At 29.3% G+C, this 21449-nt stretch overlaps 1 protein-coding gene across 1 annotated transcript; it reads left to right on the top strand.

Moving 5' to 3' along the window:
• Positions 1–809: 809 nt before the first annotated feature.
• On the top strand, positions 810–18346 carry LOC135961543 (uncharacterized). Its single transcript, XM_065513047.1, has 10 exons — positions 810–943; positions 4357–4641; positions 4705–4896; positions 5373–5681; positions 5765–6540; positions 15311–15587; positions 15657–15851; positions 16900–17048; positions 17131–17290; positions 17355–18346. The coding sequence occupies exons 2-10, from the start codon at positions 4368–4370 to the stop codon at positions 18185–18187; spliced, it is 3165 nt and encodes a 1054-aa protein (XP_065369119.1). The 5' UTR covers positions 810–943; positions 4357–4367; the 3' UTR covers positions 18188–18346.
• Positions 18347–21449: the final 3103 nt, after the last annotated feature.

Here is a 21449-nt window from a genome sequence, read left to right as displayed (position 1 = left end):
TTATGTCAAATTCGTGTTACTCATTTGTAATGTTGAATAATCGTACAAAATAAAGTCTTAAGGTAGGGTCACCCATGACAAATATTTGACGAAAAAGACGTAACCGCTAAATAAAATACATTTGAATTCTTTTATTTATTTCAAAAACTTATTTTAGTTAGGATGTAAGAGTAAACACGTCAAACAAATTTGTGCTAAAAAAAGTTGTTACGCTTTTTTGAGCAAATATTTGCCGTGTGTGACCCTACCTTTACGTTAAGTCAAAATTACTGCTAACCCAGTCTTAACACTTATTTTACTTCCTTTTTATAAGTATCTATGTGTTTAGTATTTATTGTCCGTTAGTTTGTGTATGTGAGAGTGAGAGAAAGAGTGAATGGATGTGGATAAGTTTTTGTCGTCGTTTCTTTAAAATTAACGAAGATAACACAATTTAATAATAAATAGCATTTGAGTAAAACGGTTTTTATACTGTAGAGTTCAGCTGTGAGCCATTCGAACTGTGAAATACATATTAATAATATATGTATGTATGTAGGTATACTTACTTATACAATATGTATCTCAGAGATTGGTGGTTGTTTATTTGCTTGTTTTGTTTCGTTTCGTTTCTAAAAAGTAAAATAAATATGTAGAAGAAACAAGGCAACAAAACCCGTGCTAGATGAGAACATTTTTTTTTATACACACACACACATGCTCAGAAGTAAAGGAAGGGTATTTTTACTATGATCGTTTAAGTCAAACTGTTTAGTTGCAAATGAAGTTTTAACGGAACAAGTTGATTTTTTTGGATTAAGTAAATAGAACCTGGTGCGTTGGTTTAAAATTCAATTCGGAGAACCCATCAAACGTGTACAAAATTTCAATTTATTTGCATATTCATGTGGATACTAAAAATAAACAAATAAATAATTAAAGAATAGATTTTCATAGTAAGAAAGTTAGTGTTAGTTGTTGTTTTGTATAAATAAGTTTTTAAACCTACATATGTTTATAATAATAATAATACAGAATGTATATAAAATACAAAAAATAAAAAAAAAGTTGTTTAACCAGTTTAAATGTTCATTGAGCTTTTTTCGGTTAAATTCACGTGTGTCATAAAATTTGTAGATGATATTTTGTTAAATACATTCATACATACAGATACATAGATAGAGATAATTTAGAATATGTTCTTTTAAATTTAACAAACAAATTACAAAAAATAAAACGTTACTAATTTTGTCAATATTTATTTAATATGTGTTTTTGGTGTTGACATCATCATCATCATCATGATCAATCATAATAATTATTTTAATATTTTCTTTATTAATTATTAACTGATAAGGGTTTTAAATTGAGTTTGTTTATTTTTATTTTTAAATTTCAATATTATTTTTACTTTTTGCAATTTCTATCTATTTGTTGTTCAAAACGTGCATGGAATTATTAATTGTTTTTGTTAAAATATAACAAAATGTATTTACATTAAACTCTCATCATAGAAAAATATTTTTAAATGATCGAATTGTCGCAACTAAATAAATTGCAAATTTAACTGATTACAAATTTTGTCTCAGTGCGTATATTTTATTTCTAATCTATAATTTATGGAAAATAATTATTTGTTTTTTAAATAAATTTCCTTGACAACAATTTGAAATTGTATTTGTAACGAAACTAAAACTGTTAAAATATCTTAAGTGCTTGTATTTAAATATAAGTTATACCTAGCTGACAAAATAAAATACAGTGGTTGGTTGGCACCATTTGTGTGGTCAAAAAATTGTTAATGTTGCCGCTTAAAAATAAAGTACATAAATTAGAATTGGCCCTATATTGTGCTTTTTGTTTGGATCTTCGATGATCCCGATGTCTAAAATTATTCATCGAATTTTATTTGAATTTTAGAGATTTACTAATACATATTTTAAAAGTTGAACCACATTGAAATTAGATCTTGTTTTTGTATTTAATTTATCCAAAGATGCTTAAATATAAACATTTTCTGATATCATAAAATTTCATGCTATTCAAATCCCAAATGTAACGAAATTTTAAAAGATTTAAAAAATTGTTTTCGATTTTAAATGAGGATTATGCATGGAATTTTTGATAGTTGTATACAACTATAGCTATAGCTATTATGGGTTAGTGTGGGACCGATTATAAATTTTCGGATTTCGAGAAAATTCAGAATTTCAGAAAATTTTTCACAAATCTCACAATCTTAGCATACATTCAAAATTTTTTTGTGGAAAATATTGATACTTTGACCCAAAACTCGAAACTTTAATATAACATTTATGTATACTATTAGGGTGGTGTATATATAAATTAATGTTTTGTACTGACGTTAGTATTTTGTGAACTGAATCAAACTATAATCAAAGAAAATCTGAAATTATCTTGTAAATCTAAAAAAATATTCAGATCTGAGAGAAAATAGGTTTCGAAAAATTCGAACTAGATGGAATTCCGAAAATCGAAAAATTCCCTTTCGGTGAAATTATATGTGGTTATAAACTAATTATTATGGATAATTATACATACGTAAAAATTTAAAAACCTTAAACTTTGAATATACATATTTTGACTTGAGCGAGAATCCAAATTACGCCTTTCAGAGACTTTTCATATGTAGTTTGCTCGTAGTTTGTTTTAAGATTTAATTCCCAAACATTTCTGTTTTTACATACCATAAATAAGTATCATATCATCATTTGAATGAATATTAATATGTATTTCATAAAATACTTCAAAACTGTACTTTCATTAAAAAAAATCCACATAAAGAAACCGGTTTGTCGCATAATTCGTTACTATAAAAAATGGTTAGACCTAGAAGAACCATTTTCGAAAAGATATCTTATCTTTTAAAGATGCGATTGAGAACGCAATTTTTGTTTGAGCCGTCTAATTAATTAATCAACAATTTTGACTTGACATATCGAATTGAATTATTGGACTTAGAGAGGAAGTGTAGACAATAAATATCAACTGTGGTTGTGCTTGTAGTATTTATTCTGTTTTTCTATTTCAACGAATAGTTTTGTTGTTTCCAAGCGGTTATAAATTTGTATCTTTAATGAATTCAATTAATTGAATGAGAACTCACAAACATTGTGACATTTCGAAATGTTGGCTGGCATTTTTATTGTTCTTTGTCAATGAATTTGAATTGATTGCAAATTAATTGATTGAACGGCTAAATAAACAAATACTGTAAATATATATTACAGATATCTGTAAATAAATGTATTTACAGACATATGTATTAATAAGTGGAATGTAAATCCCAGCAGTTCTACAAGTAGTCAATGTATCCCTTATAGATAGTAATTTTCACTAATGTCTGATCACTTGGCTGTGCACTAGGTGCTATTTGTAGTGCAGAAAGAAGTCAAGGTTTGTCAATGAATACCTGTACTGTCATGATCATCAGTAGAATTATTAACAAACAGTCTAATTTATTATGTTTATAATAGACTATCTGAGAGACCAAAGGTTTCCTGAAATGTTGTTAAAAACAAATAGGACTTTATGTCGGCGCATTCGTACTAGTTCGCATGTTACCCAAAATATTACATACAAATGTATAATGAAAGAATATACGCATATGAAGATTTATCTTTCAAACCGGAAATTGCAATTAATAACTTGTGAAAAACAATAGTTTCCACACAGATTTTACAGAATTAAGAAAAATCTTTTTGTTTTTCACTCAAGCTGTTTTAAAATTATGTTATTAAGTATTTTCAACCACTTTATCGACTCTAATTTAAGAAAACATGATTGTCGAATTGTATCGAAGAAAATCTGGAAAACATATGCATGATACATGCATAAATTTAAATAGAACCGATCAGATCATTGATCGCACATCACTAAAACACACATCTACATGATGCACGTGTATTGTGTGTATAAATGTAAAAACTCATCCCTAACGTATTTTGGAATTAAGAAATGTCATCATTTATGTTTATATCTGAGATAGAATAGGCCCCACGGTAGACTAGATAGAGACAAGTGTCAAAAATCTATCTTATGTATTCGATAAACACTAGCACATCGCAGTGAAAAAACACACGTACATTGTATGTAGAATGAAATTTTGTTTTTAATTTAACAAAAAAAAAATATTTTTTCTTATTATATACATATGCAGATATACTTACTATACATACATATACCGTATTATACAATAAAAAAAATAATAATAATACTAGCCAAAATAAAAATGTATTTATTGAAAATGTTAAGTGGCAATAGATTTTAACAATAATAAAAATAATTGTAAACATGAAAAATAAAAACAAAAACATTTATTAGTTAATGAAGTTTATTTACTTTCTTGATTTTTAGACTTCTATGAGATGTCGCAACTAATGGATAGCAATGATGAAGAGTTTGAAGCTTTGCGAAATGATCGCAGTCCCCGAGTGGTAAGCGGCCTTGACAGACCGTATAAACACAAACCGTTAGGGGAACAAAATCGTGCATTAAAACGTCAAGCGATTATGGTAATTTTGGGAAACTTGGGAGTAATGTCGACGGGTATGGCACTCGGTCTGCCAACGATCACAAATAATCCCATGACAGATAAAACCCAGGGCATATATTTGAGTGATTCAGAATTTTCTTGGTTTGGTAAGTCGATTTGGTGAAAAGTGTTATTTATTTTGTACCAAATTTTTATTTTTTTTTTTTTAGCATCGTTCAATTTATTTGCTGCCCCCTTTGGTGGTTTACTTTCCGGTCTATTGTTGGATAAATTTGGACGTAAAAATACAATTTACGTAATGAATATTTTAGCTTTGCTATCGTGGGCTCTCTTGGCATCGGCTAGCTCCGACAATCAGAAAACAATGTTTATTCAATTAATGGTATCACGAATTTTAGTTGGTAAGTATCTCTGAGTGGTTTTATTTTTCTTATCATTGTTGAGTTTTTCATGATTCGAAATTAAAATGCCGAAATGACACTTCAGAGTAAAAGTGTATGTTAAATTCAAAATCTAAAATTTTTTATAAATATTTTGCCGAATTATCGATATTACTGATAATTGTTAATATTTTTTGAGTTTTGATTTACTGTAATTAAATGAAACAAATCTTTGTTATTTTTAAATATAATAGAGATATTAGATTTTTATAAATATTTTAAATTATTTTTCTCCAATATTTTGCTACTCCATTGAATAACATCTTCTGGGGAAAATGGTATAGTATAGAGAAATATTGGATAAAAAATAATTTGAAACATTTGTTTAAATCCATTCACTAGTTATTGATATTTAAGGATTTCAAATAAAGCTCTAATACAATAGATTGTAATTTTAAATACATACATATGTATGTTATGTTATGTTTTTTTTGCAGGACTTTCAAGCGGTCTTTCTAGTGCACCGGTAGGCGTATACTCAGCTGAAATTAGCACTCCCAAAATAAGAGGACGTTTAATACTGGGCACCTCAATATCTGTTGCTCTGGGTATAACTCTAATCTATGGCTTGGGATATTTCATTCGTGACGATTGGCGATTAATAGCCCTGATCTGTTGTGCATTTCAAATAATTACCGTATTGTGTGTCATACCAATGCCGGAATCACCCAGCTGGCTGATATCGAAATCTCGTTTGGCTGAAGCTAGGAAATCAATTAATTATTTCAGAGGATTGGATAAAAAACGTATGTTATTAGTTACATAACTACATATTTCAAAAGCACTAACACGCTTTTATTGATATTCATTTAATTTGTCTATTTTATAGCCGTCATAACACACCCTGAAATTTTAACGGAATTTAATCTCTTACAAAAGAATATTCAATTGGCGGAGGGAGAGAAGAAAACATCATTTGTCAAGTCACTCAAACTGCCTGAAGTCTATAAGCCCCTCTTAATACTGATGGGTCTATTTTCATTTCAACAGTTGACGGGCATTTTTGTAGTCATTGTGTACGCTGTGCAGATATCCACCGAAGCTGGTGTCACCATCGATCCCTTCATGTGTGCCATAATGATTGGTTTGGCCCGCGTTCTAACCACCTGTCCCATGGGCTACATCTTGGAGAAATGGGGACGCCGTCGTTCTGGTTTAATTTCAGCTATTGGTATGACTATGTGTATGATTCTATTGTCACTACACGAACAACCATGGCTTAAAATAATTCCCTACTTGCCGGTCGTAGCTATAGTTGCATTTATAATCCTTAGTACACTTGGTTTGTACACTCTGCCATTCTTTATGATTTCCGAGTTATTTCCTCAAAACGTAAGAGGTCCTGCTTCGGGTCTAACAATAGCGTTTGGTACGTTTGTATCATTTGTGTGCACTAAAACGTATCCCTCCCTAAAGGATGTCATTGGCAAAGAATTTTGCTTCGTCATGTATGCTGGTTTCGCGTTTTTGGCAGTGATCTTTATTTATATTTGGCTGCCGGAAACTAGAGGTCGTACTCTCTTACAAATCGAAGAAGAATTTAAACATGGAAAACGCTCAAGAAAACCAGCAGAACCCGTGGAAATGGCTGAAATTTATGTTAAGTAGAATCATTATTTCATACTCGTGTATATGAACATAAATATTTATTTTGTTATTCCCTGGACTTGTACAAAATAATAATAATAATAATAATGATAATGATAATACTGCAGTAGTAGAATTAAGAAAGAAATGTTGTACATAGTATGTATATACTTATTTACTACTTAATAAGTGCTGTGATAAGACTGTGTTTCGTAAATATTAGTAAATATTTAATTTGCGAAAGAAAAAAAGATTTTTTTTAATAAACAAACAAAACATTGTGAAAATTCCAATTAAAATTCCGTTTTATTTCTTATTTTTGCATCACATACTGTTTGTTCATCATTCATTTATTTATTTATTTATTACTCGTGCTTTATGGACTTGGCGGCGGGCAAGACACTGAAAAAATGGGAGATTCGCAATAAACAAAATACTTGATACAAGTAGTACAAGTGCTGCAGAAAACTTTTGTTTATTTTTAATTTTTAATAGATAATATTTCCAGCAAAACGCTCAAGTTGTTGTTGGATTATTTTTTTAAATTTCATATACATAGCGTCTGGTGTTAAATATTTAACGTTTAAAAAAAGAAACAAACAAACACATTTGAGTGTCAACCGTTAAATTGTTGCAAGTGTTATTGATATTTGATCTTCGACGAGTTGAGCTCAACTGAACCGTGCCATTCGTTATCGCAGACAAATTAATAATCCAGCATTTTAACATTTCGAAGTGCCATCCATCCATATATACATACATACATAAGTACATACATATTTCGGATGTTGTATTTTTAAATTGCAATTTATTATTATTTTTAAAAAAAATAAATAAATTATTGCAATTTGTTAATGTAAAAGATCTTCTAGGGCTGAGCTTAACTGAATCGGGTCTTATAGTTGTATATTAAAATTATTTTACATAAGAAAACGTAATTATATATAGATTTATTTATTTTGATTTACAATGTGATTTTCAAAACCTCAATAAGAAACTCCCGGGGATTTTTTTTTCATAATTTAGCTGATTTTTATGTTAATTTTTATCAGTCATTAGTAATAGACACATATTTATTAATTTGATGCTATACGTTTAGTGCAATGACCAAACATTTCTTTTTTTACTATAATAATGTAAAAAAATTTTAGTAGTTGTTATATGAGATCAAAATATTAAAGTCTGATTATTAGAGGTCGGATTTATATGCAAATGCATGTTTTTTCTCGAACGTCCCAATACAATGTAAACTAATTGTCTATCCAAATCACACAATTTGCTTTAAAATGGCATCGATTTGTTAGGGCATATTTTTGCATATTTTATTGATACAGCATATTTTGTAACATTTTACTTCAAAGTGCCTATTTCTATGCATATTATCCCAATTTTTTTTATAAAAATAAAATTGTTTATCGTGAATGTTTATTTCGACATCGAAAAACTGGCAATTGAAAATTATCATATCGAAGTGTCAAAAATTCATTAATTGTATTAAAAATATTCATATTTTTTTTTCACTGAAATTTTGATTTATAAGAGATCGTTACAGAATGATTTTGTAACTTCATGTACACAGTTATCTATTCACAGTCATTTATTGATGATGGATGGATGGATTGACGCTACTTTACAGCATGATCAACATTTTGATGATTATAAAAGGCAAGTCGAATAATAGAGGCTCTAAAGATTATGGAGTTAAACAATTTTAATTCAAAGATATTAGGATTAATATATCCATTAGAGTGACAATCAGTTGTATTGAAAAAAACAGTTTGTTAAAATTTTTAAGAGTGCCGGGTGGAATATTGTGACACTAGGCCTAAAAGTTAAATGCTGAAAATTTGAGCCAAATTGGACAACGATTTCTGGACGCGCATCGAGGTCAAAGTTCAGATATATGCAAAATTTTACTATTTATATGGAATAAATAGGTGAAACTCGTTAACTTTCTGCATTGTTTTCTAGAAATATGTAGATTTATTTATATTAATGAATATTACATTAAAAAAAAATTTGGAAATTAACCCTGTATCTCCTTTGGGTCAAAATGACCCAAAAACTGTATTATCGTCAAAATTCGGAAAAAATGCAAATCTTTCAGTTTTTGTAAAAATTTTGCTACTAAATAAATACTTTTGCAATTGAATGCAAAATAATCGAAATGTGTACGTAATTATTGTTGTAATGAGATATAAATGACAACATTTGGTTAAAAAATTTTAAAGTTATTACAAATTCGCCAGACCATTAACGTGTTTCAGGCCACTTGAACAAAAAATTTAGGGAAAAAAATTAATATATTTCGAGAAAAATTAAAATAAAAGCTAATTTTTATTTAAAATATATCCGTATTTACTTGTGTATGAGATTTTATCTTCGTAGGATACCGTTAACCTATTCCCAGGTATGGCCAAAAAAAATATTTTTTTAAAGGCCGTTTCGAATCTCCATTTTAAAATTTTGTTAAACTAATTTCAGAATTTTTTGATCATCACATTGGGATTAATTGACATCATAATAGGGAATAAAAATATGAAAAAATTATGTCAATACCACTTACAGTTTTTCCGTGCCTGCGATTTAAATTTTGCGATTTTCAATAAAAACTAATTTTTTGCCCATATTTAGGCGAATGAGCCCAATTTCCTTAATGTTACAAATTTTAAGTAAAACCTATTCATAATATTATAGTCCTGGTAACGTTAAATATGGTCCGAAAGTTTTACTAAACTCGGAAAACGTTAACATTTAAATCGTGAAGGTCAAAGGTCAAATTTTTTAATATTTGGTATTTCTAATGAAAAGATACCGATGAAAAGATACCGAAATAAAAACATTTTTTATTTTTCACCAAAAAATTTTTTTGTTAAACAATTTTTTCATTTAAAAATTTAAATAAAAAAAAATTTTAATTTTACCTAAAAATATTTAAAATGTTGATTTTAAAGAATAATTTTGTGACAGGCACAGACGAATATTGCGATCTTACGGATTTTAATATGGATTTAGGGTCTCTGAATCCAAAAATTATGTTTAAAAAGCTCTGTATTACATATTTATCGAGTTACAGTAAAAAAGTAAAATATAAAATTAATAAAAGCTAATTTATTGAATATTATTTCAATTATGAGTTTCTAATTTGTTAGAAATTTTGAAACAAAAACCAAATAACCAATTGTTACCAATTGCAATGTTTGAAAGAGTCTAAATTTGTTTAGTAATTATATATTTAAGTTCAACTATAAACATATTTAAAAATCGACGTCAATGAGCCTATTACGATTAAGTAAAATCGAGATTGATCTAATCATGGTAGCTAGGTGGTCAGCTCAATTTTAATGATAAGATATTTATAACTATTCGTATACGTTAGACTTGCTAACTAATCTGTAATGAGTTGTGCTGCTGTTATAAGTATGTATGTATATTACGATATTGTTATTGTTTTTATTATGGGTATTCAATGTAGTGTGGCGTTAAGGTTTTATTACACAACTAGTTGAAAAGCCTATCCATGCCAGGCAAATCATCAAAGTCGAAAAATCCAAACAGGTTTTAATAAATAAAAGATTGCACGTTGGGGCAAAGTAAAATCCCCTTACAAAAAATAGTGAGTTATATGGAGAAATATTAAGAACGGAAAGTGCCACACCGCTCCACTCAGAAAATCAAAAATTTGGCTCCGTTACGATCTTTCGCAGAGATACTACTTTAAGTATGCCAAATTTCAGCTTCCTATGTCATCAGATGGCTTCGGAAAGTTGCGGAAAGAGAATTGGACATACATAGTAACATCCGGACATACTAAGAAATTATATACATATTAGGGATGCCAATCCCGAAAATCCCGGGATTTTTCGGGATCGGGATTTCCCGAATCCCGGGATTTGTGAAAAAGAATCCCGGGATTTTTCGGGATTAACAAATCCCGAAATATTATGAGATTTTTGATATTTAAGGAAGATTTATGAAGCACCCAAAATAAATAGAAAGCATAAATTTCAGCATATTTATATACTAATCTCGCTTCAAATCCAAACGCAGCCAGATTTTTTAATTTGAATCAAGGAGCAGCACGTCTCCCTTGCATTGACAGGCTTTTACATAATTTACACTTTTACGAAATTTATGTTCAAGTTATTTTCTGAAGGGGACTAGGAGCAAATGTAGCCCGATTTCCGCAGTACTCTACAGTATAATTTCAGAGTACTTACAACTTATTTTGTGCAAAATTTTATAAGGATTGCCGCATAATAAAGATATTTATGACTGCTCAAACAATACTCCGGGGGACAATTGTATGGAGCTAGGGGAAATCATGGACCATTTATTTTAATTTAATGCATTAGTTTTTGATTTGTTATATTTTTACTTAAATATATTAATGAAATTAATAGTTTTTATTGTTGAATTTGATGCTTTTGACGTATAACTAAAATCCCGAAGTCCCGAAATCCCGAAAAATCCCGGGGTCCCGAAAGATGCCGAAATCCCGGGATTTACATTTCTAAAAAAAACCCAGTCCCGTTTGGCATCCCTAATACATATGTATATAGATATATTCAATATATGTACTCGTATCATCTTTCATTTGTTGCAGCATAATAAAAAATGCTATCATCAATCAGATTTCGTATCACAATTTAATGACATACAACAAATATGCTGTAAATATTGTATGTAACTTCTTTTTATCGAAAGCAACAAACCATTCTACTTATTTGTATGAATTAAGGTCATCGCTTGTGTTTTCCTTTCTCCACAGCTCTTATATACCTATATATTGTATAGTATATTTGTTTGTATTATCTAACTGACCTTTTCCACTTTTAGAAAATATCGTGCAATTTATTTAATTACACAAAAAATATTTTCATTTGTAGAAATGTTTTTAATTGCATACCATTTAATTAGAAATATTGGAAAGACATAAAATAACTAAAATGTTTTAATGGAAATAATCAAACGACATAAACAAAATAAAATATCTGCACAATTATGACACCCTACAACGTGTAAACAAAAATTATAGGGCATTATCATTTAACCCTTATCCTGTACTCATGGGTCAAAATTGTGCAAACGGTTTTTAATGATTTAAAACACAATGTTTCTTCTTTTGTTTAAATCGGTCAAATATCACGAATAACACAAATAACTTTCATGTATTTTGAATTAGCTTACAGTTTTGAGACCTATTATGTTAAAACGTGGTAAACACTTAGTTTGGGCCACCCTAATATAAATATGCACATTCATACAGTGACGTATTGTCTTCCCTCTATCAATAACAAGATCAATGTGTTAAGAGAGAGAGAGAGAGAGGACAAATCAAAAGAAAGAGAAATAAAAAAAAGTGTTGGCATAAGATTGATTGTTGATATTTGTGATATCGTTTTTTTTTTGCAGTTAGTAGCAATTATGTATGTCTAACAACAAACATCAATTCTATAGATATTAATTGTTTATTTACAACTTGTAATCATGTACTACATTCGTACCTGTTTAAACTCTGCTTGCTACCAAATACAAACAAACAATCAGCTGAGTTTTTGTTGTTTATCATTTTCATTTTACCGACAGTCATGGTAAGTAAATTGACTGATTGTGAGTGGTGAGTATTTGTTTGTGTATGTGTTGGTTAGCAATAAATTTTGTGGTCTCATCGAGTTAATACCCTGCAGCCTTTGGAACTAGTTATGCGTAGACGAATGTACTACAAAAAATCATCATCATTATTTGTCTAGAAATAACAATCATTGTACCTACATAAATTCGACATGAACAAATATCTAGTTAACAATTTCTGTATTTACAAATGCAGGGTAGTTCTCGTTCATACAAACGCATATACATATAAATACATACCTACAATATATGTATATTATATAGTGTTGCAAATAAATTTTAAAAGTATTGTTGTTGTTGGTATCTAATTGGCAACGGCGTTGTTGTAGCCGTTGTTACTTAAACTGTAAAACAAAATTCCTTCATATGTATTTATTAATATTAGGCTGGTATTTAAAACACAATTAGGATCGCCCGGTGATCGAAATTCATATCTAGAGAATAGAACCTTTTAAACCATCAATATTGAGGGACAATAACATACTTAAAAGTGTATGTATATTAGATTCGGATCCATCATGATATGGGGATGTTTCTCCTCTTCTAGTGTCGGTCCAATATATTGGATTAAGAACAAAATATGCACCCTGGACTACGTAAATACATACATATGTATATTGCAAATCATAATGCTTCCATTTTATGAGGAATGGAGTTTCAGCAGGACAATGGTCAGAAACACTCCTCAAAATTGGCATATAATGTATTAAAATATAAATGAAAATAGGAATGATTATGTTTTTTCTTATGCTGTATGTCTTATAAAATTTGTTTTACAAAACTAAACTTGACTAATATACTTACAATGTTTGAAAAAAATGCATTCGTTTCTATTATTTTTTCCAACACTGTATATATAATATTAAGTGACAAATTATATTTTTTATTTTTGATTGATAACTAGAATTTGCAACATGTATGTAAACGTTGTCCGATTTGCTCCAATTTGCAGCATTAATTAGTTTGACAATGAAGTATAAATAATAATGCAATAAGTCCATTTTACGATACACCCTAATTAATTAACATTCCTACATAGTTTAAAAAAAAAAATATAAACTTACATACTTAAATATTTATTTAAGTACTATATACATTAGATCAGCTCACAGATAAAAGTTTTTTGGTTTGCTTTATGATGTTTACCCAAAATATTTTGGATCGAGTGATAAACGTTTTTTTTTAAAAGTATTTTTTTTTAATATTTTTTATTTTCTTCCTAGACTTACTTGATAATTTTTCCTGACCTTAGGACATGATTTTTTATAAATTCTTGTTTCTCTGAACTGATAAAAGGCGTCTGGACGACTCATGTAAAATAATTCTTATATTTTTGTTTTTTGCAAAACTTGTATTTAAAATTCATGGAACAAACTGTCAAAATTCACAAACTAATTTATATGGAGCAGTCTAATGTATATAGTACTTAATATATATACATATAGATATTTAAGAGAAGCGACTATACAATTTACAGGATAAATCGAAAATATATGAACAATTTTTCAAAACAATCACAATTTCCGAAATTGTATGTGTCATTAGTTTTTGGAATACATACATACATATTTAGGTACATATCAATTTCTGAATTTAAATAACTATTTTTGCTAGCATTCAAATAGAACTCAGTCTAGAATTATATTTTTGTACGTTGTGTTTGGGTCGATACTGTTTGCAATAGGAGAATAAAATATTTTACAATACTGTCTGTCAACATTCGAATTCATTCAGTAGTTTTGTTTTTAGTTTGTTTTAGGTTTTGGGTTTGAAATCGATGAGACAGACAGCATTTAATTTTCCTCTGAAAGGTACATTGTACAATGTAGATATTCATACCTCAAAATTAGCTAAAACACATCGTAGAGAGAGAACAATGAATGTCAAGTTCAGTGTTTTTCGGTTGCCCATTGAATGCAAAAGTATTTATTTAGTTTGTTACAACTCTTTAAATGCAAAAATAATAAATAAAAAAAATAATAAAAATAAATTATACAAACAAACATACTACATATAAAATTGTATCGAATACATTCATATAGTATAGATATTTTTAAATGTAGTGTTGAAATAAGCAAAAAAAACAGAAGAATTGAAAGACGTTGTCGACGTCGAGGGAATCACCATTTTAAATTGGCGCTGATTTTTTAACATTTCAAGCAATTAATCGAAATATAAAGAAAATGGGACTATAGAACACAAGTGCAATTGCAATAGTACATGTGATTCCAGTTAATAAACCCTCTAAATAGCATCTTGTACCACAAATTCAACTCAAACGGGGAGGAACAGACACAGAAGATTGCATTAAATTGAGTCTAACAACTAACTGTGTATGCAATGATGAATTGTGCAACTAACTAGTCCCCAGGAAAGTGCCATCCGAAACGGTTCGCTAACATTTGACTAACGGAAAAGTTGTGTTTTTTTTATATTTTAAATACATACTCCTTCGAATAATATCCTTACAGCGCAAGGACTAGCATTGGCAAACATAGTTTCGTAGTTCTGTGTCGAATCTAATCGAATTGAAATTCAAGTGCCAAAAATACAAACGCCAAAAGCCGACGTGTGCCTTAAACGTACAAACAACATCCATCCAATCCTATACGTGTACTTAATTAATAATAGTGATCAAATCAAAATCGAAATAATTAAAATACTTTGCAACGGAAACGTCTATAAAATTATGCAATTTTTTTATTAAAATAACTAAACAAAGCACAAGAAAGAAAATAAGAGCATTTATTATACAAAGATATTCATATCTGAATACTACAATAGAATACAATACAATATTTATGTACATATTTACAACAATAAATAAATATTATATTGATTCAAACTACTAAATTTTAATAAATAAATAGACAAGTGCCTTTTTATAGCATTGTTGTTATTGCTGTTGCTGCTGCTGCTGTTGATTTTAACAGAAGCTCATGTTACCAGTCTTTTGAAACCACCCATAACAGGTGGCTCCACTTATTCTGAAGATACATACATAAACACAAATAAACATTCATAAATACATAGATATACATATCATATCATATATACTAACACGCACACACGAATTGCACAGAAAGAGAGGAGTAGCGCAAAACCGAACAAACGATTCGTACATCGTTTTGGATAGAAAAATCCTAGTCCTTGAATTATGTCATCAAATCATAGTGATAAGATTAAATTCCAAAATGTCAATACAAAACATAACACACCCATGCTGTCGAAGGGTCTCAATAGGACCATTAAGGAGAAACCATTGGGTGAGCGGCGCAAGGCGGTATTACGTCAGGAATTAATGGTATTCCTCGGTAACACCGGAGTAATGGGTGCTGGTATGGCAGTGGCTTTACCCTCTGTCACTTTGGGCCAATTAACTGATGCAACGGAAGATTTTCATCTCTCAGAAGAGGAGGCCAGTTGGTTTTGTATGCTAGTAGTTGTGCATTTACATATTTAAAACTTATTTTAGAAATATGTATGTTCATTGTTTGCAGCCTCGATTAATACAATGGCTTGTCCTCTCGGAGGTTTATTGGTGGGATATCTAATGGATCGTGTGGGGCGAAAAAAAACAATTGTTTTCACCGATATCTGTGGTGTTCTTGGCTGGGCATTATTGGCTACCGCTCCCTTGCACAAAGAGAGTTCAGCAATTTTTACACAAATATTAATAGCACGATTCCTTTCAGGTACGTATTTTATTCATGAACGAATTTATATTTCATACTGTGGGTAATATCGCTGTCTAAAGAGTAAAACTGTTGACATTAACAAAGTTACATGTACATAAATTGCAAGAATTTCAAGTGTTCTATTGCAAGTAACCCGTATTTTAAGAGATTTTTTAAATATGGTCAAGACGAAATATTTTGGAAATCATATAAAATCCAAGTATTGTAACAATTATGACATTCATCAGGAATATTAGTTCAAAATGTTCATAACAAGAAATAAAAATAATTTAAGAATATTAAAGCTGGAAATTGTTAAAAATTGTGAAATGTATTAAAAAATATTCAAAATTGGGTCTAACAGGACCCAATTGAAAAAATGGTGTTTTCTTATTATTAATATTCAATTGAAATAAAAAATCCAAAAAATTGCAAATATTTCTGACAAAAAAATCAAGAATTTAAAAAGCATGTTATTTTATGAAAATATAGCTGGAAACGATCAACTACAATCATATACATATATGATTGCGTTAATCAAGTGGATGGTATCTTTACCATAATATGGTTACCGCAATGATATAAATATTTACCGTGACCATAATATTGTTAAAAATCTTGTAAAAATGTTGAAATGGTTACAGTAAACAAGTACAAATATATTATTTCCCTGGACGTGCAATGTTCATTAGGCTGGGTCGAATTGTATGGACGATCAAAAAGTAAAACAACGCAATATACGGAAAATTCTAAGAAAGTTTCCTCAAGAAATCATAGGTCTAAAATCAAATCTTATCTTGCGCATTTCGTATTTTATCCAATAAAAAAAACTATTAAAAAAAATAAATACTGAAATATCATTGGATAAAAGATTTTTTGTGAAAAAAGTCGACCCACCCACTGTACATATAAGGAACATGTATAATACATCAATATGTTGGGAATAGGAGAATTTTGCTATTGAAACCAGTCCAAAAATGTCCGAGATATGGATTTTAAACAAAAGTTTTCGATTCGATTTTAAAATTTTAGAGTCACCTAAATAAAATTTGATTTGAATTTATAGGTATTATGATTGGTCTGTGTGTGTCGCCAGTAGGAGTTTATTCTGCCGAAATAAGCTTGCCTAGAATTAGAGGAAGACTGATACTGGGAACTTCGATAGGCATAGCAGCTGGTATATTGTTCATGTATGTTCTTGGTTACTTTATAAGGGTAAGTAGTTGGCCGGAAGTGGTGGAAATGTTTATGGAAAATGTAAATATGTATGTATTTGTGGCGCATGTTTTCTTTGTAGAGTGATTGGCAGCTAATAGCAATAATTTCGACCGTTTATCAAGTTTTCTCCACCATCTGTGCCTTGCCCATGCCAGAAACACCGAGTTGGTTAATGCAAAAGGGGTATGCTGAAAAAGCCAGACGATCTCTCAAATATTTTCGAGGTCTAAATAAGAATGGTAAGTTTGAAACACAGACTTGTCAGCATAATTTTTTTTAAAAAAAAAATCAAATTATTTACAGATGTTTCGTATTGTGAGGAGTTTGAAAATGAACTCAGCCAAATCAAAAGAACGTCCGAATTAAGCCGTAGCACAGCCGAAAGCGAATCACTTCTGCAGGCTGTAAAAGCCCCCGAGGTTTATAAACCTCTCTTGTTAATGATTGGTTTCTTTGGATTTCAACAGTGCTCAGGAGTAGTAGTAGTGGTTGTGTACGCTGTTCAAATAGCCACCCTTGCGGGTGTATCCATTGATCCCAGATTGTGTGCTGTATTGGTAGGAGTAGCGCGCATTATCACCACATTCTTTATGAGCACAATATTTGAACGTTGGGGTCGTAAGCCTGCAGGAGTGATCTCCGCTGCCGGTATGACAATTTGTATGTTCTTGTTGGCGGCATCTGGCTGGTTCCCAGAGGAATTCCAAAAAGTCTCTATTCTACCAGCTATATGTATTGTGCTGCACATAGTCTTCTCAACCATGGGCCTACTTACTCTGCCCTTCTTCATGATCTCCGAGGTGTTTCCACAACGTGTGCGTGGTAGCGCTTCCGGCTTCTCAGTGAGTTGTGGCTTACTTATATCATTTGCTGTCATCAAACTGTATCCTGCCATGGAGTCCGCCATGGGCACTGCTAATCTGTTTGCCTTTTACGGAGTTATATCGTTAGTGGCTGTGCCTTTTATATTTTTCCTTATACCTGAGACCAAAGGGCGAACCCTACTCGAAATTGAAGAATATTTTAAAACTGGTCGCATGGCAGCGACCTCCGAAATCAATCTAAGTCATAACACAAGCCTTAAAAACAACAACGAAAATTCTGATGATGCTTTAGAATCATTTATTAAACCCTAAAACCCACATGGGTCCCATACTCGATTACTTACAGCGGCACAGTGCTACTTATTGTCGTACTTAAAACTTGTCAAATTATTCCAAAGATTTCTAAACTAAAACACTAAAATGTAGTCAGTCTGTGATTTAACCAAATACAAAACGAACATAAACTATATTTATTGTTCACCATATGGTGGATAATTCATATATTTTTGTTTAAACTTTTTTAATGCAACAAAAAGTACAATATTTTAAATATTTACAAAGATTTTATGTACATTTATTATGTGTGTATGTGTATTCATTCATCTACATATACACAAAATATATCCAACATATCCATACACACATGTATGTACATTAGGGTGGCCACCAACACACAAAGGTTGTGGATGTTCCCAACTAAAATAAAATAAAAGTTTAATTCATTCTAAGATACCGTTTCTCAAAATGTTTGTCCTAGCGTCACTATTTGTTGAGCTGGATCATAGGATAAAAAGTTCCTTTTTTATGTTTTGAAAAATTTCAATTCATGCTAGATTGAATTCGAAAAATATAAAATCCGTTTCGGTGAAATTAAACTAATTATTTTAAATAATTATGGGTACAAATTTTAAAAACTTAAAATTTTTTCAAAGACCTTTCACATGGTACCAATATTTCATATGACCTTTTCCGGGAAATATGACAACAAATCATAAAAACCTTAAAAATAACATTTTTATCCTTTGATCCATCAAATACTGATTTTAATTGATAACATCCAACTAAAAAAATTAAAAATTCTGAAATACAAAATGGAAATTTCTGAAATACAATTGGAGAATTCTGAAATATAATTGGAAAATTCAATGGGAATTTTCTGAAATACTATTAGAAATTTCTGAAATACAATTGGAAATGGTGTAGTACTTTCTGCTCAACATTTGGTCAGATAAAACTCGTATAACTTTGCTATTTTTCATTCGAAATTAAATAGTGAATTTTTTTAAGATATCGAAAAAAGTACCATTATTTATCCAATTTTACAACATTCAATCGATTTCCGGCACGTGTCCAATTGTATTTCAGAAGTTTATAATTGCATTTCAGAAAATTTCAATTTGATTTCAGAATTTTCCATTTATATTTCAGAAATTTGTAATTGTATTTCAGAAACTTCCATTTGTATTTCAGAATTTTCCAAATGTATTTATGAATTTTCTAATTGTATTTCAGAAATTTCCAATTGTATTTCAGAATTTTCCATTTGTATTTCTGAAAATTGTAATAGCAACACAAAATGCAATTTCTAAAATACAATTAGAAACTTCTGAAATACAATTGGAAAATTCTGAAATACAATTAGAAACTTTTGAAGTATAAATTAAAAAGTCTGAAATACAAATGGAAATTTCTGAAATACAATTGGAAATTTCTGAAATATAAATGGAAACATTTGAAATATAATTGGAAATTTGTGAAATTTAATTGGAAATTTCTGAATTACAATTAGAAACTTCTGAAATACAATTGGAAATGGTGTAGTTATCCGATTGCACTTAATTTTTGCAGTAGTTAGTTTTAGCTATTAATGAACAAAATAAGAGCCATCCAAATCAAATCTATTTCTATTTTTTAAGGGCATGTCTAATCCACACACCTTATTTTTTCTCCATAAAAACGTGGCCACCTTTTATGTACATGTGTTTATATCAAGTATAGAAATCTGTAAAATGTTAACAAAACATGTAATTAATTAATAAGTCAATCAATTATATACATATGTATGTAATGAATATTTTATCTTAAATATTTGCTAAAACCGAAACGTATATGTATGTATGTGAATCAATTTAAACAAATGAACAAATAAAAAAATATGAAAATGTTTGTAGTAATTGAATTTTATTATTACTATTATTATTATTATTATTATTAATTGCAACAAAATAACACCATTTAGTTAATGAACATTATTCGAATGGCCATTGATTTGTTTTTCTTATCAAATATTTTAATATTTTAATATTTTATTGCCACATTCGTGGACGTGGACACTAATCTAAATGTTGAACGTATTCTAATGTGTGTCATTGGCATGAGGATGATAAATATGATGATGATGATGATGGTGACGATCTCTTGATTTGAATTATATGCGTGAGTAATGCGATTGTTTTTTATTTTAATTTTTGCATGTTTTTGTTCTTTATTGTTTTGTTTAACAAAATATTTACTGATAAGAACTCATTCTTAGTTACTGACTAAGAATCGAGTAAATAAACTATATACATAACTTGTTTACATTGTTGAAGATATACGTAGTCCAAGGCTCTAAGTACGTATGTTGACAAATTGTCAGGGATAAAATAAAATGTAGTAAATATATGTATTTTTTAATTTAATAAAAAATTATGTAGTTATAATTTTCTAATTTTGTTATTAATTTCAATTTAAGCTAGGTAAATAATCACCCTAATCATAGAGTGGAAAAAATTACTCTCTTTTCACACATACGGGTGATACAAAAACAAAATACATGCAATACATTCTCATGAATTAGGTTTTTGGCTCTCAGTTACCTATCTAGTTGTTGTCTATGATCGTAACTATGAAATAAATTTTAAAGTTAATTTTTGTTAAAGTCGCCTTTATTTTAAAATAGAACTTTTGTTTTTATTTGAAAAAAGCTTCAAAACTTTTTCCAACATATTGAGTCATAACAGCAAAAAAGACGTAAGCGCCAAAAATTAAATTTTACAGGGGAAGGTTTTTTAAAATATCCTTGGTTGAAGTCTAAGTATTACCGTGAAATTAACCTATTAACGGTTAACCGATTGAATACCCTAGTATATGTGTCGTTTACGGCATTTTCGCTGGCAGTTACACCCTTTCAATTTTATTAAAAACACATTAAATTGTGTTTTTAATATAAACCAAAAAATATGCATTCAACATTAAATGAGTTAGGGGTTTTTCTTTCAAACAATTTTTGAAATGTTAGGGTTTTTATTAAATTACTATAAATTTAAATTTTTTTGTTTTGTTCTAATTATATTCGTGTACAAAAATGTAAATTAACGTGTTTAACCTTTAAAGACTAATATTAATTAATTTTTTAAAACTAATGAAGACGTATTCGCCACTTCATGTTCACAAAATATGTAGAAAAAACAATAAATTGTACATACGTTTTAAATTTGTTTTTGCATAACGGTACATTGTACAGCGATTGTATTTTGTGAAATGATGCGAATGATTGAGAACTATCGATGTTTATCAAAAAACGAAAATTGAT

Source organism: Calliphora vicina, chromosome 5 (assembly GCF_958450345.1).
Source record: "Calliphora vicina chromosome 5, idCalVici1.1, whole genome shotgun sequence".
In the NCBI taxonomy this organism is placed as follows: domain Eukaryota; kingdom Metazoa; phylum Arthropoda; class Insecta; order Diptera; family Calliphoridae; genus Calliphora; species Calliphora vicina.
The sequence above is the reverse complement of the archived record's forward strand: the minus strand, read 5'-3'. Positions and strand labels throughout refer to the sequence as shown.